The sequence below is a fragment of the Glandiceps talaboti genome, chromosome 16, assembly GCF_964340395.1.
Source record: "Glandiceps talaboti chromosome 16, keGlaTala1.1, whole genome shotgun sequence".
Lineage (NCBI taxonomy): Eukaryota > Metazoa > Hemichordata > Enteropneusta > Spengelidae > Glandiceps > Glandiceps talaboti.
This window is the reverse complement of record NC_135564.1, coordinates 3,910,241-3,925,839: the sequence shown is the minus strand read 5'-3', so window position 1 is coordinate 3,925,839 and position 15,599 is coordinate 3,910,241. Positions and strand designations below refer to the sequence as shown.

General features: G+C 35.5%; 4 protein-coding genes across 4 annotated transcripts; 3 read left to right on the top strand and 1 right to left on the bottom strand.

Annotated features, from left to right (window-relative positions):
* The first annotated feature begins 664 nt into the window (after window positions 1-664).
* LOC144447681 (uncharacterized) lies at window positions 665-1,567 on the top strand. Its single transcript, XM_078137760.1, has one exon. The coding sequence runs from the start codon at window positions 665-667 to the stop codon at window positions 1,565-1,567; it is 903 nt and encodes a 300-aa protein (XP_077993886.1).
* A 1,388-nt stretch (window positions 1,568-2,955) lies between these two features.
* On the top strand, window positions 2,956-3,858 carry LOC144447680 (uncharacterized). The gene has a single exon (XM_078137759.1). The coding sequence runs from the start codon at window positions 2,956-2,958 to the stop codon at window positions 3,856-3,858; it is 903 nt and encodes a 300-aa protein (XP_077993885.1).
* Window positions 3,859-6,646: 2,788 nt separating this feature from the next.
* Window positions 6,647-7,540, top strand: LOC144447679 (uncharacterized). Its single transcript, XM_078137758.1, has one exon. The coding sequence runs from the start codon at window positions 6,647-6,649 to the stop codon at window positions 7,538-7,540; it is 894 nt and encodes a 297-aa protein (XP_077993884.1).
* A 2,446-nt stretch (window positions 7,541-9,986) lies between these two features.
* Window positions 9,987-15,280, bottom strand: LOC144447596 (transmembrane protein with metallophosphoesterase domain-like). The gene is made up of 5 exons (XM_078137673.1): window positions 14,539-15,280; window positions 14,001-14,111; window positions 13,056-13,221; window positions 12,354-12,493; window positions 9,987-11,401 (listed from the first exon to the last, which is right to left on the bottom strand). The coding sequence occupies exons 1-5, from the start codon at window positions 15,278-15,280 to the stop codon at window positions 11,208-11,210; spliced, it is 1,353 nt and encodes a 450-aa protein (XP_077993799.1). The 3' UTR covers window positions 9,987-11,207.
* Window positions 15,281-15,599: the final 319 nt, after the last annotated feature.

The following is a 15,599-nucleotide window of genomic DNA, read 5'->3' as shown; positions in this document are numbered from 1 at the left end:
ATTTTCACAATTCTAAATTTGACAACAAAAGTATAAAAGGCCAATCACATTACAGACTTATTTGGTTTAGGCATTTTTAAAACTTGTACAAGAATATGTTCAGATACAAACATATATATACATAGTCATATGCATATACACATATATACATACATAGACATACATGCACACCGCACACATGCATGCACACACACACGCACACACACACACAAACAAACAAACACACACACATACATACATTACATACATACATTACATACATACATACATACATACATACATACATACATATACATACATACATACATACAAACATACATACATACACACAAATACACTAGTGTAAACACACACACACTGCAGACACATATACTACATACATACCCATGCACATGGTACCATGCGACTCACCAATCAACTTATTCAATATATCAAGCCACTAGTAATTACCATAGCAATTGGAAAAGCCAAAGGTCACTGAGGTCATCTTAGATCAGAGATAGAATGCATATACACACTAAACATTTGTATTGCTCACGTGTGACAGCTCAAGTTAATATCACTCTCAATGACCCCATTCACACTGTCTGTAGGCTTTGTCTACTCAGACTAGTCGACCACCATTGACAGAACATACTGTGTTTTTAGTATTTCGTCATCAAGTATGGAAATTTCTCAAGATCAAAAAGCCTTGGAAACTCTGTTACACCAACTTGAAGATAGGCTACCAGAGACTATATTTAACTACCACCTTGTGAGACATATCAAAGACAAGAAATGGGACAAAACACAGGTATTTGTTGATGGTAGTATGCAAGAGTTCACAACTCTACTCTGTCATGGTCCTCATGTGATGTCTAAAAATAGTAATATAGGTGGTTGGTACCTGTACAGTGATGATGAGGAGAAACTGATATCCATGTTAAACAAAATCAGACTTACTGAGCATAGCCTGGATGGTTTCTCTCCCCAAGACACTGTACTCCTCATGGGTGTGACTGATAAATACCTGAAAACCATCACCCAGTACATGAGCAACCGTGGATTTGTGATTGAACAAAACTTCACCTATCGGTTGTATATGAGAACTTTGGACAAAGATACTTTAGCAAGTTATAGGGAGCAAGCATACACACTTCCAAAGGGTTACACAATCGCACCACTCAGACCTGAGCATGCAAGTCTTGTTGCATCTAAGACTGCCTACTGTTCACCAACTGCTGTTCCACTACTGAGGAAAATGATTGAAGAATTACCATCATTTGCCATATATGTGCCAAACCAAGATGAACCAGTGTCATGGTCAATGTTACATGAAAATGGAAGTCCTGGCTTTAACTATACTCAGCCACAGTATAGAAATAGAATGTTTGCTAAGATTATTGGCAAAGAAATGGTCCATCGCCTCTCTGAGTATGGCTACAAAATGGTGCCTTCGGAAATCACTGATGACAACAAAATTGTACATCACAACATGAAGAAACATCCTGGCTTGACAACCCTTGATCTCATTCATTTCATCACATTTAAGAAAACTCCACAGATGGCACCAGCATCAAAGCTGTAGTGAAGATTGGTTATTTCAATTTTGGCACTCTATAAACATACTGAGGATAGTGTTTATATGCAAATATAACTTCTCAATGACAACTATAATTATCGTATGTATATGTAGCACATAGTACAACCAAGAACAGCTAGTACAGCCTGTGTCCCTTTAATGCAATCAGTCAGCTTGTACCCCTTTAATGCAATCAGTCAATTTGGAAACAGTCATATCTAAAAGTTATTAGATTTGTTCATTTTTCAAAACTTTTCTACTCTTCAAAAGATCAAGAAGGAAAATTTAAATTTACTCAGTTGAAAACTGGGACAGCCAGGTACCCAACAATAGTACTCAATGTTTCCATTCTTGCATACACAACATGCCTTAATTAGCAAGCATGGTAATTTAAAGCATTCAAAATTAACATACAGAAATTATGTGAATACAATCTTTTAGCCAAGTGAGTCAGGTTTACATCATTCTATAAAACATTTTGCGAAGAGGCAGTTTATCATCTGATCAAATATATTATATACTATCATGCTTTCCAAGATGTGTGTGTGTGTGTGTGTGTGTGTGTGTGTGTGTGTGTGTGTGTGTGTGTGTGTACACATGCACATCTGCCTGCTGTCAGTACCTTTGTTTTAATTTTCTTCTGAAAGTTTTTTGTGTCTCATTATTGATTTGAAATGTAGAAAAATGTGTGGGCCATGGACAAGGGAGACTATAGTTCTGCTGAACTATTTCCATGGTCTACATCAGATAACAATTGTGTATTTCTTTTGTTTAAATTTTGTATATTTGTATCACAAGTTTGTTCTTTGAAAATGTAGCTCCTTTTTGTTATCTGGTGAAATAAATTTCATTCCTTCATTCATATACAAGATACTTCTCAAAACTGTTTTGAACAATTTGTATTCTGATTTTGTTTTTATTAGTACTCTGTCTTCTGTAGTTAAGTCAATTAAAAAACAATAAAATTTTCCTTCTTATAGTTGTATAGATGTCGCTGTCATTTATTTATTGTAGGCTAGTGAAACAGCTAGGTGTGCTACCCAATAGCAGCATTAACTGTTTTAAAAGTGTATATATTACAACAACTAGCATGGAGAGCAGTGAACATCTACTATTGATAGAGGAGTCTGGGTATTAAATTCGGGCTCTCATATTTCTAGTCAAATGAGAGCTTCTGAACAGCGCTCCTAGTGGTCAAACTTTACAATCGTTTCATCTTTCTTATTACTGAAGTGAGACATATATTGCTTACCTTCTAAACAACTCAGGTCACAGGTCAGATCTGTCTGACGTACCTGTAATTTACTGCCATACATTAGTTCATAGTCCAAAAGTCAAGCTATTCTAAAGCTATTCTTGACAACCATTATTGTGTTAGTATTCCGTCATCAAGTATGGAAATTTCTCAAGATCAAAAAGCCTTGGAAACTCTGTTACACCAACTTGAAGATAGGCTACCAGAGTCTATACATAACTACCACCTTGTGAGACATATCAAAGACAAGAAATGGGACAAAACACAGGTATTTGTTGATAGCAGTTTGCAGGACTTCACAAGTCTACTCTGTCATGGTCCTAATGTGGGGTCTAAAAATAGTAATATCGGTGGTTGGTACCTGTACAGTGACAATGAGGAGAAACTGATATCCATGTTAAACAAAGTCAGACTTACTGAGCGTAGCCTGAATGGTTTCTCTCCCCCAGACACTGTACTCCTCATGGGAGTGACTGATAAATACCTGAAAACCATCACCCAATACATGAGCAACCATGGATTTGTGATTGAACAAAAGTTCACCTATCGGTCATATATGAGAACTTTGGACAAAGATACTTTAGCAAGTTATAAGCAGCAAGCATACACTCTTCCAAAGGGTTACACAATTGCACCACTCAGACCTGAGCATGCAAGTCTTGTTGCATCTAAGACTGCCTACTGTTCACCAACTACTGTTCCACTTGTGAGGAAAATGATTGAAGAATTTCCATCATTTGCCATATATGCGCCAAACCAAGATGAACCAGTGTCATGGTCAATGTTACATGAACATGGCAGTCCTGGTTTTGGCTATACTCAGCCAGAGTATAGAAATAGAAAGTTTGCTAAGATTATTGGCAAAGAAATGGTCTGTCACCTCTATGAGTATGGCTACAAAATGATGACTTCGGAAACCACTGAAGACAACAAAATTGTGCATCACAACATGAAGAAACATCCTGGCTTGAGAACTCTCGATCTCATTCATTTCATCACATTTAAGAAAACTCCACAGATGGCACCAGCATCGAAGCTGTAGTGAAGATGGGTTATTTCAATTTTGGCACTCTATAAACATACTGAGGATAGTGTTTCTATGCAAATATAACTTCTTAATAACAACTATAAATATCGTATAAATATGTAGCACATAGTACAACCAAGAACAGCTAGTATAGCCTGTGTCCCTTTAATGCAATCAGTCAGCTTGTACCCCTTTAATGCAATCAGTCCGTTTGGAAACAGTCATATCTAAAAGTTATTAGATTTGTTCATTTTTCAAAACTTTCTACTCTTCAAAAGATCAAGAAGGAAACTTGTTATTTAACCCTTAGTTTAAAACTGGGACAGCCAGGTACCCAACAATAGTACTCAATGTTTTCATTATTGCATACACAACATGCCTTAGTAAGTATGGTAAAGCATTCAAAAATAACATACAGAAATTATGTAATATAATCCTATGGCCAACTGCAACAGGTTTAAATCTATAAGAAATTTTCCCAAGAGGGAGTTTATCATCTGAGGTCAAATATACAATATACTATTACGCTGTACAAGATACTTCTCAAAACCTAAAACTGTTTTGAAGAATTGGTATTCTCATTTTGTTTTTATTAGTACTCTTTCTTCTATAGTTAAAGTAATTGACTGTACCTATAACTTACAAAATTCTTGGCATAAATTGTCATGTACCTTAATTCTTGATTGGAGAATTAAATTTGTAAAGATTTGATCTGAACATGACATCAAACATATAATAACTCTAATTAAATACAAACATTATGTTAAGTATTTTTAAAATGTTTACTTTTGTCTTTGGTCAGCTAGACTATAGGTATTTTGACTTATTTTTGATAATTTAGTCTTTTCAGCAGAAACTATAATTGGTCACCTGCTACAATTGCCAAGACACAAGACCTTGATTGGTACAGAAATCTATTCAGACTTTGACCAATAGCTATATCCAATTGGAATTCAGATTTAAACCCATGATGCAATCATGTCCCTTAGAATAGAATAGAACATTTATTGCATCTGTTTAGAAAACTACATTTCTTCATTGCATTTTCTGCAATAAGTATTTGGTGCTAAAATAAACTAGTAAATATATAAACTAGAGTAATAAGAGTTAACAAAATAACAAAATGAGGTTTATACGAAAGTGTAAACTTTAGTTAGATAAATGTAATGTATATTATCTTTTACTCTGTAGAATGTCTTTCCTTTTAATAAGTGCTGATTTTATTATAGTTGTCAATGCCATATAAGCATGTGTCTTTGATCAGTTAAAAACAGTAATAATTCTGTTTCATTGTCCACTTCTTTGAAATTGCCTAGACCACTGACTGCACTTAGTCTGGTATACATTAGAATGAGTTTTTGTGGGAGCAAGGATAGAGTTGAGTGGTATCCATATTGTATATATCGGACTAATTGCAGTGAGTTTGTTGAATACAATCTTGGTCCAGAAACACGCTGGACCAAGATTGTATTCAACAAACTCACTGCAATTAGTCAAGACTCTGAAATGAACATGATAAACCTGCGCTGGGATTGGCCTAAATCTATAAATAACGTCTTAACAAATCTCAAAACACATAGAGAAGAAATAAAAAATCTCTCAGACAATAAAATCAAGCAAATAATTTTCTTATGATGAAAGTATGATGAATCTAAATGGAAAGAAGTTATGGAAAAAAAGTCTAGTCTCATTCACTACCGTAGGTTCAAAACATCTTTAGAAATGGAACCGTATCTTAAATCAGTAAATGACTTCAAGGAGCCACAATTAAAATTTAAAGCAAGATCCTATACATTTGGACTTTCATATGAAAAGAGAAAGTGGGAAAACTGTGACTTTAATTGCTCCTGTCCCTGCTGTGGGCAAGAAGATGAAACACTTGAACACTTTCTCTTTTCGTGTGAAAGCCTTTCTACCTATCGTCACATCTTAATGAAGAATACAAAAGATCTTTTACTTAACAATACAGAGATAAACCTATATCAAGATTTTATACAAGGTAAAGAACTGTTAAGCCTCTTTATAGGAGACAATTATATCAAATTAATAAGTCAAAAAATTGACAAATTTATCCAGCGATTTCTAATTAGTGCAATGGAACATAGGAAAACATGTCTAACCTGATGGAGCATTGTAAATTTTTTCTTTCTTTCTCTCTTATTATTTCTTTGAAGTTATTAGTTGCTATTTTAACATGATATTTTGTATGTATTTGACTTCTATGTAAATGCTGCTCCTAATGTTTTTAGTGAGCCCCTGATATAAAAGGATGCAAAAAATAAATAAAATAAAATAAATAAAATAAAACAATGAGTTAAAATGATGTAGACTGGAGAGTCTCGAGTTACAACAACAGGTATCTGGGCTTCCTGTCTTTGGTTTATAGTTGTATACACGTCTAATTTATTTACTGTTGGCAAGATGAACAGCTAGGTGTGCTCCCCAATAGCAGCATTAACTGTTTTAAAAGTGTATATATTACAACAACCTGCATGGAGAGCAGTGAACATGATTATTGATATAGGAGTCTGGGTATTAAATTCGGGCTCTCATATTTCTAGTCAAATGAGAGCTTCTGAACAGCGCTCCTAGTGGTCAAACTTTACAATCGTTTCATCTTTCTTATTACTGAAGTGAGACATACATGTATATTGCTTACCTTCTAAACAACTCAGGTCACAGGTCAGATCTGTCTGACGTACCTATAATTTACTGCCATATATTAGTTCATAGTCCAAAAGTCAAGCTATTCTAAAGCTATTCTTGACAACCATTATTGTGTTTTAGTATTCCGTCATCAAGTATGGAAATTTCTCAAGATCAAAAAGCCTTGGAAACTCTGTTACACCAACTTGAAGATAGGCTACCAGAGTCAACCTTTAACTACCACCTTGTGAGACATATCAAAGACAAGAAATGGGACAAAACACAGGTATTTGTTGATGGTAGTATGCAGGACTTCACAAGTTTACTCTGTCATGGTCCTATCGTGGGGTCTAAAAATAGTAACATCGGTGGTTGGTACCTGTACAGTGACGATGAGGAGAAACTGATATCCATGTTAAACAAAGTCAGACTTACTGAGCGTAGCCTGGATGGTTTCTCTCCCCCAGACACTGTATGCCTCATGGGTGTGACTGATAAATACCTGAAAACCATTACCCAGTACATGAGCAACCATGGATTTGTGATTGAACGAAATTTCACCTACCGGTTGTATATGAGAACTTTGGACAAAGATACTTTAGCAAGTTTTAGGCAGCAAGCATACACTCTTCCAAAGGGTTATACAATCGCACCACTTAGACCTGAGCATGCAAGTCTTGTTGCATCGAAGACCAACTATTGTTCACCAACTGCTGTTCCACTTGTGAGGAAAATGATTGAAGAATTTCCATCATTTGCCATATACGCACCAAACCAAGATGAACCAGTGTCATGGTCAATGTTACATGAAAATGGCAGTCCTGGCTTTGGGTATACTCAGCCAGAGTATAGAAATAGAAAGTTTGCTAAGATTCTTGGCAAAGAAATGGTCCATCGCCTCTCTGAGTATGGCTACAAAACGGTGCCTATGGAAACCACTGATGACAACAAAATCGTGCTACATGAGATCAAGAACTATCCTGGCTTGACAACCCTTGATCTGATTCATTTCATGTATTTTAAGAAAACTCCACAGATGGCAAAGCTGTAGTCAAATATGCAATGCACTTATGAGAGTGCATACAGCATACATTCACAACACTCTGCTCTGCAGCACTTTCGCCGTACACTGTAGATGAAAGTCAGGAAACGATAACTCGTGAATTCACTAGGTTTTAATAATAATGAAAACTTGGGTGTTAAATGAGACCAAATGTATTGGTTTTATTCACTTACGATAATCAGTATGGCGTTATGATGCATCGATCTTAGGCAGAAGTGACATATGGGCCTTGCTAGGCAATGTGTTGTCGCTGTGGCCTCAGTTATATTTCTATCTTCTCAGATGTACAGCGTTACGGATTGGAAGAACAGTTTTATGTTGTATTTTTAAGTTGATGTCAGTTTAACCACGTTCCCTTCTTGATTCATCATATTAATTTATTATAACTCTATGTCAGAAAGGTAATGCAATGAAGAAATGTCCATACCATAAAATAAGCCTCGCCTTTGTCCCCCTATAAAGTTGTGCTAAACAGTTACAGTGCACATGTACACACAAACATTAGGTCAAGGTGATGTTGTAAAGGGGGTTAATGGTAATTTTTGATATTCATGATACACATCAATAAGACAAATTTGTACACGTTTTATGTGTGCTACAATTCTGATGTGAATTACCATCAAGCATAAGTACTTTTTTACTACCACTGTGTATTAATAATATTACCTAAGGATATAGCTACAAGAATTCTCTGATGTATTCAGCAAATAAACATGAAATAAAACCATGTCAAATGTGCAATTAATATTATTTCACTTTTCTTCACATACATCCATCCATCCATCCATCCATCCATCCATCCATCCATACATACATACACACACACACACATACATATACACATACATACGTACGTACGTACGTACATACATACATACACATGTACATACATACACACACACATACATACATACATACATACATACATACATACATACATACATACACACACATACGTACGTACGTACATACATACATACATACATACATACATACATACATACATACATACATGGATGGGTGAATGGATTTGGATGGATGTATCAATCATTCAATGGTGCATACAAATGGTAGAATTCATGGGTTAATACATGAATCATAGAATATATAGCTAATTTAAATTGATAGGTTAATGGATGAAGCAATGAGAGGGTCATGAATGAATGAATGGATGGATGGATGGATGGATGGATGAATAAAGGAATGAATCCAAGATTAGATGGAGGAAAGAACAGATAAATATGGAAATGCATGTTTACAATATAGATAGAGATAGATAGATAGATAGATAGATAGATAGATAGATAGGAAGACACAGGGATGGATGGATGGACAGGTAGATAGATAGATAGATAGATAGATAGATAGATAGATAGATAGATAGATAGATAGATAGATAGAAAGATAGATAGATAGGAAGACAGACAGGGATGGATGGATGGATGGACAGGTAGATAGACAGATATAGATAGATAGACAGTAGACATATGGAGCAATTAGACAAATGAACACAAACGAACAAACAAACAAACAAACAAACAAACAAACAAACAAACAAACGAATGAATGAATGGAGGAAGGATGGAATTTATATGTAACTGGTTTCCAATCATTTGCTATATCCACTGCTTTCTTCAAATTCAACCAACACAGTGTCAACACTACATGCCCCATGTGCCAAGAACAACCAGAATCAAGAATACACTTCTTAGTTATGTGCCCAGCAACAGAAACTATATGTGCTCCACTACTGAAGAAATTGGAACTAATAATTGTAAATAATTTTGACATACAATACTGGGATGAACTATATCAAAATAAAACTACTCTTCTCCATCAGCTCATCTTGGATGTTACTACTATTTCAAGAATAACAAGTTCACCAAAAAGAACAATTATTATCCACCAAATTAAAACCATATCAAGAGGAATGTGCTTTGCAATTCACCACAAACGCTGCATGCAGCTCTCAATCCCAATGAAGCGATAGACTACTGCATAATTTATTGTTGGTGTTCTTCTTACTTGGTGATGGGAACCGCTTTTGCCCTATACACCAACACTTAAACTCTTAACTTTTTACCTTTATTTTTTTTTACACATTTTTAATGTGGTTCTCCAGGCAGTGATCATAGCACAATCTTCCAAACACGGATGTGACAGGCCCAGTAGAACATAGTTATTCATACATGGCCACCATTTTTCCTCATTTGCAATATATTCCTTGAAATTTACAAAAGTAACAAAAACTATCATGATCTGTTACTGTAGACTTTTGATGATTTTTTCAAATGTGTCTGGGCAAAAGATCAAACTTAAAAAATATGTAATTTGAAGTATAAACTGCAACAACATAAATTTCATAATAATATTATAAATCATTTTATTAATCATATTTTACATATTAAAATAACAAAATATCAAAACTTCCTGTAAAATCATACAATACCTGGTGAAATTTTTCTCAAATATTTGAATATATTTTCTTTTCATGTAAAACATTCTAGTATTTGGCAGTTGTAAATATAAAGTTTCCTTATGTCATGTAATTCTGCCACTTACATCTCAAAACACCATTGTCTGTGGTCGAGTCACCAAAGTTGATGTCATGGCAACCACTGAGTGTCTACATGTACTCTCATACTTGCACAGTCTCATATAGTGCATTTATTAAAATAAGTTTTCAAAACTATGATTTCAGGTAAAGTCATTAGGGAGACTGTCAGTAAAGCTTGCAAACTGTGTAAAGAATCCGAAAACCTAATGTAATCCTTATGAATCCATTGATAAGATAGTTCTAATGCTAGAACATGGGTTTTTGTAACATTACACCAGACAGTAGAGAAGATATCACATACTTTAGCAAGTATGTCTCTCATCTTTGACTCAAAATAACAAGGCCCCTTAGGTTACTCATTTTCCTTGGCCAAACAAAAAAAGTATGTCTCATCTTCGACTCAAAATGACAAGGCCTCTTAGTTTAATCATATTTTCCTTGGTTGAACAAAGAAAACTATTGGGGAGTATCTAATTTTTATTGCACTGCTTGAATAATAATCATCAAAATGTATGTGTATGAGATTGGATACTATATATGTGCATTATTAAAGTTGTGCACAAATTGAACTATATTGCTTTACAATAGAACACAACATACCAAAATTGGCAGTATATTTCAAATCTTTATATTACATTTTTGATTTTCAAATATTACTCTCTAAAATATACAATTATCATGTATACACCAGGTATCTCTTTCTTAATATGTAATTCAATGGAGAGCACATGCATCAAACCCATGCAATGATTTTCCATATCACACCCTGGCACACTTTGCTAGATCAAGATCCATTTGCTCAGTGATTCAGTTTTGATTTTTCCTAATATCTTTACGTTTTTAAGCATAAAATAATGTTTCACTATCAATTTCTGTAGCTATGTGTGTTGAATTATATTTCCCGCCACTACATAGGGTATGTGAAAACCTTTATAGACCCCTGTGCCAGATATTGGTTTGCAGACCTACAGTAGGTAGTAACATCTTACTAGTCCGGCCCTTCCGTCATACAACCTTGGTCTGCAAAACCCATATCCTGGCCATAAAGATTATCACCATATTGCATTGATAACAACATATACATGCTCTTTGCATTGATCAGTATTGTACCCTGAGTGTAATATATGTAATTTCTGGAGTAGTTGCCAGTCTCATTGGAAATCCCCAGTAATATGTTCCTGATGACACATACACATAACTATGGACACTGTGTTGATATAATCCAGCATAGTATGGATTGATAAGATAGGCTCCAAGTATGAGGGGTAGAATCTGACCAGCATGGGTATGACCTGTAAGAGGAGATATAGATGTTAATGAGGGGTAGAATCTGACCAGCATGGGTATGACCTGTAAGAGGAGATATAGATGTTAATGAGGGGTAGAATCTGACCAGCATGGGTATGACCTGTAAGAGGAGATATAGATGTTAATGAGGGGTAGAATCTGACCAGCATGGGTATGACCTGTAAGAGGAGATATAAATGTTAATGAGGGGTAGAATCTGACCAGCATGGGTATGACCTGTAAGAGGAGATATAGATGTTAATGAGGGGTAGAATCTGACCAGCATGGGTATGACCTGTAAGAGGAGATATAAATGTTAATGAGGCGTAGAATCTGACCAGCATGGGTATGACCTGTAAGAGGAGATATAGATGTTAATGAGGGGTAGAATCTGACCAGCATGGGTATGACCTGTAAGAGGAGATATAGGTGAATCAATCCTTAGTCTGTAATATGCTAACTAGTATTCACTTCATAACTTGTGATTATTGAAGCAAGACTCAAGTACACTGGGGGTGCAATATTTCAAAATGATTTACCCCAAACAATTTTGGAACTGGAACGTGAGTGAAATGAAGAACCAATGAGAGATCCTAGATTACACAACAAGCTGGATATAATTTCTGTCTTTATCCAGATCACAATTGTTTTCTCTTTGAAGCGTGATCCAGTTTTTGTTAAGGAAAGCAAGTAGGTAAAATCTATCTGATTTCCTGAAGTATTCTACTTGGATTCCCACTAAATGAAAATCTATCAAAGTATTATCAGATTCATCCTCACTGTTTCTGGGGTTCATTAAACTTATCTATATGTATTCTCAAATTCTACTAGTTCTTATCAGAAGTTAGACTAAAAGATTCATCGTGGGCACTTCATATCATGTTGTCACCTGTAAATGACAAGGAGAGTTCACAACAATGGGTCTTTCAGTCTATTTAGAAATATGTGTATACTCACCAGATAAAACTACACTGATGTTATGGTCTGAATTTAGTGCAATTTTAGCAGCTTTAGGTTGATGTGCAAGGAGTATAACGGCACGGTCTTTATCAGTATCTGCTAGGGCTTCATCTAGTCTCATACCATGACCAGTATAACTGTGAAATAATTACAGAGAATGACATCACTGGACAGATTGTTTTCAACAACACAGCAATGTACATATCATTTCCTTTGTGGAGTCGTGATGGGTGAATGGTTAGCGTGACCGGCTTGGAATCTACAGGTTGCAGGTTCGAGCCCTGTTGCTGCCTGCTGTTTGTTTCTGAGTGGCTAAAGTCCTTGGGCAAGATTTGAACCACAATTGTGCCTCAGTCAACCCAGCTGTATAATTGGGGATCTGGTAGGATGTAGGCTGCAATGTGAAGGCTTTAATCCTATGCGCTTAAATGGCTGCAATGGATTGTATGCTCCCCGGGGAGTTGAGGAAGACTAAAGGGCCGTTGTGCCGTTCTGATCCAAGCCAGGGGTAATAATTGTAAAGTGCTTTGAGCATGGCGTGGGAAAGTGCTGTATAAGAACACAACATTATTATTATTATATCATAATTACTTTTCTGATCTGGCCTTACAGGACACAGTTTTTTTTTAATTTAGTCAGAGTCAATTGTTATAGGGTTGATCAGGTTGTGAGAAACAGAAAACTAAAGATTATCCTTACCTGATTCTCTCTGCATGGAGATCATCAGTTCCTGCCAGGTAAAACCAATCATTTGGATTCTCTTTATTGACAATCTTTACATTTTGATTGTGAAGACTATCCACACCAAGTGTTTTCAGATGTACAAACCACTTATCCACATTACCAGTATAGTATTCATGATTTCCTACATCAAATAAAAACTCTAAGTAAGCAATTGTGAGACATGATAGTTGATTAGCTTTAGGAGATGTGGCTTGAGCTCTCATTCTCTGTACACTGCTGATTTGCTTCTCATTACTGCCATTTCTATCTGATCGGAATGATTTCAACTGCTGTTTTCAATCAACTTGAATGAATCAATAGGGATCCAGTTGGAGAGAGGTTGCTATGTGAATCAGAAAGAATTAACTGTATTTACTTAGTGGCTAGTGAACTGTATGCACCACGTGAAGTTGTGGATGTTTGAAGAGTTTTGCCATTATAGATTACAGGTATGTAACTGAGTTACATATAGTGTATAGTGTACATGTAACTTATAATGGCAACACCCTTCAAACATAACTATGTATCTACAATTTTAGTCTGATGTCTTTTTGAAACAACTAATTTGCTGATCAGTAAAAAAAAGTTCAATATTTGCAGCCTTTCACATCATAACTACAGCATCTTTCCAAAAACTTCATCACTAAAACATGATAAATATTAATAATCTAGGCTACCTGAGTTTGTAATATTTGTAAAATCAGATTTACATGTCAGCATTAAGTGTTAAAAGTTATTCTTATGGAGCATCACTTTTTTATTGGCTAAAATCATTAAAATCCAGCTGAAGTTAAAATCCGGCTGAAGTGTTCAAAAGAGAGTTCTTTATATTCTTCAACCAATAAATCTTTCCTTCAACAATATTAACATGGCTATTTCATGAAGGTGCTTGCATCTTCAACCTTTCATCATAGAACTTACCAGTGATGAAGTACACTCCATATTTCGCCTTGAGTTCACTAAGGGGTTCTACGGCACCCCTAAGTTTTTCAACAGTTGCATCTACCAAATCTCCTGTTATTACGATGAGATCTTGAATAAAGGAAAAATGAAATAAACATAAGCAATGAAATAGAGATTACAGATAGTTTCTCAGTAAAAAAGAGAAGATAAAAGTGAGATGATTTTCATTATGTTCAAGGGAAATTTACTTATAATGCAAGTATTGGAAGTTCAATAATTTACTAATTGGATGTTTGGTTCAATGAAGAAATGAATGAACAGTTAAAAAAAATTTAAAAATGGACAAAGAATGAGGAACATGAACAGAAGAAAACTGTGAGTGGGTTGGTGAATGGGTTGGGGGGATGAATGGATTGATAGATGGATGAATGAATGAATGAATGAATGAATGAATGATGAATTGAATGAATGAATGAATGAATGAATGAATGAATGAATGAATGAATGGATGAATGAATGAATGAATGAATTGCAATATACAAACTAACATAAGCACCTGCTTGCCAATCACTTGCTATGTCCACTGCTTTCTTCATGTGTGATCTACCAACAGTAGGACCTAGATGAATATCTGATAACTGTGCTATCTTCAACCCATCCATGGACTTGGGTAATCGATAGACTGGGATTTCCACATGTTTTGCCCAGGGACCTTCATGTGCTGTATTGATGCCTACTAAGGCCAACACAGTTACTAGAGATGTCACTAATATTACTTTCATATAAGGATTGACTCTAAATCTTATTGACTGGTTACGCCAGATACGCTTCTGGATAAAAGCTATGCCGGTTTCCATGACAACAACAGGTATTAAAATGCTTACTAAAATGATGAACGTTCCTAGGCAACAAAAACTGATCATAACAATCCAGTGAGGTTCATCCTGAACAATAGTCATACCCAGTATATAACTAAGCTGTGTTAAAATAAGAAACAGTAAAACGAATGCACGCCACAGTTGAAACGTAAACGCGGCTTCCAATGACATTCGACTTCCCCCTGAACCTCGGCCATTATTTCGACTTGTTGATTCATCTTCATGTGACAGTCGAGACACTAACTGCTTCCATATAAAGTTTCCACCCACAAGTATGAGTGTTTGAACGATTACAACAAACTGTAACCTAAGGATCTTCGTTCGGTGTTCACGTTCCATATATCTAGAAGATATTGATGATATCAGTACAAATATCACCACAACACCGAAAAGTGACAACCATTTCAAGGGCGCAGCCATGTTTGTTTGATTACAATGTGTGCTGGGAATATCCGGGTCAAAAGTCATATTTTGACATCAGCAGCTGATGCGCACGTACGTAACCTCCTGTGTTTGTTTTGCTCATGTTCATATTACATTGTAAGTGACTGGAAGACGGACTACGCCACAAATCTGTACGACTGCCAGACTATCACGCAGTTGGAATCAAAACGATAAATGTGGTAAGTTACACACAATGGTGTCACAACAACAGATTCTGCCGTGAAAGGTTAGAACTTAGATTATTTTATCTCAACATTGGTCATGACAGGGTCATGATATCAATCATTCTGACCAA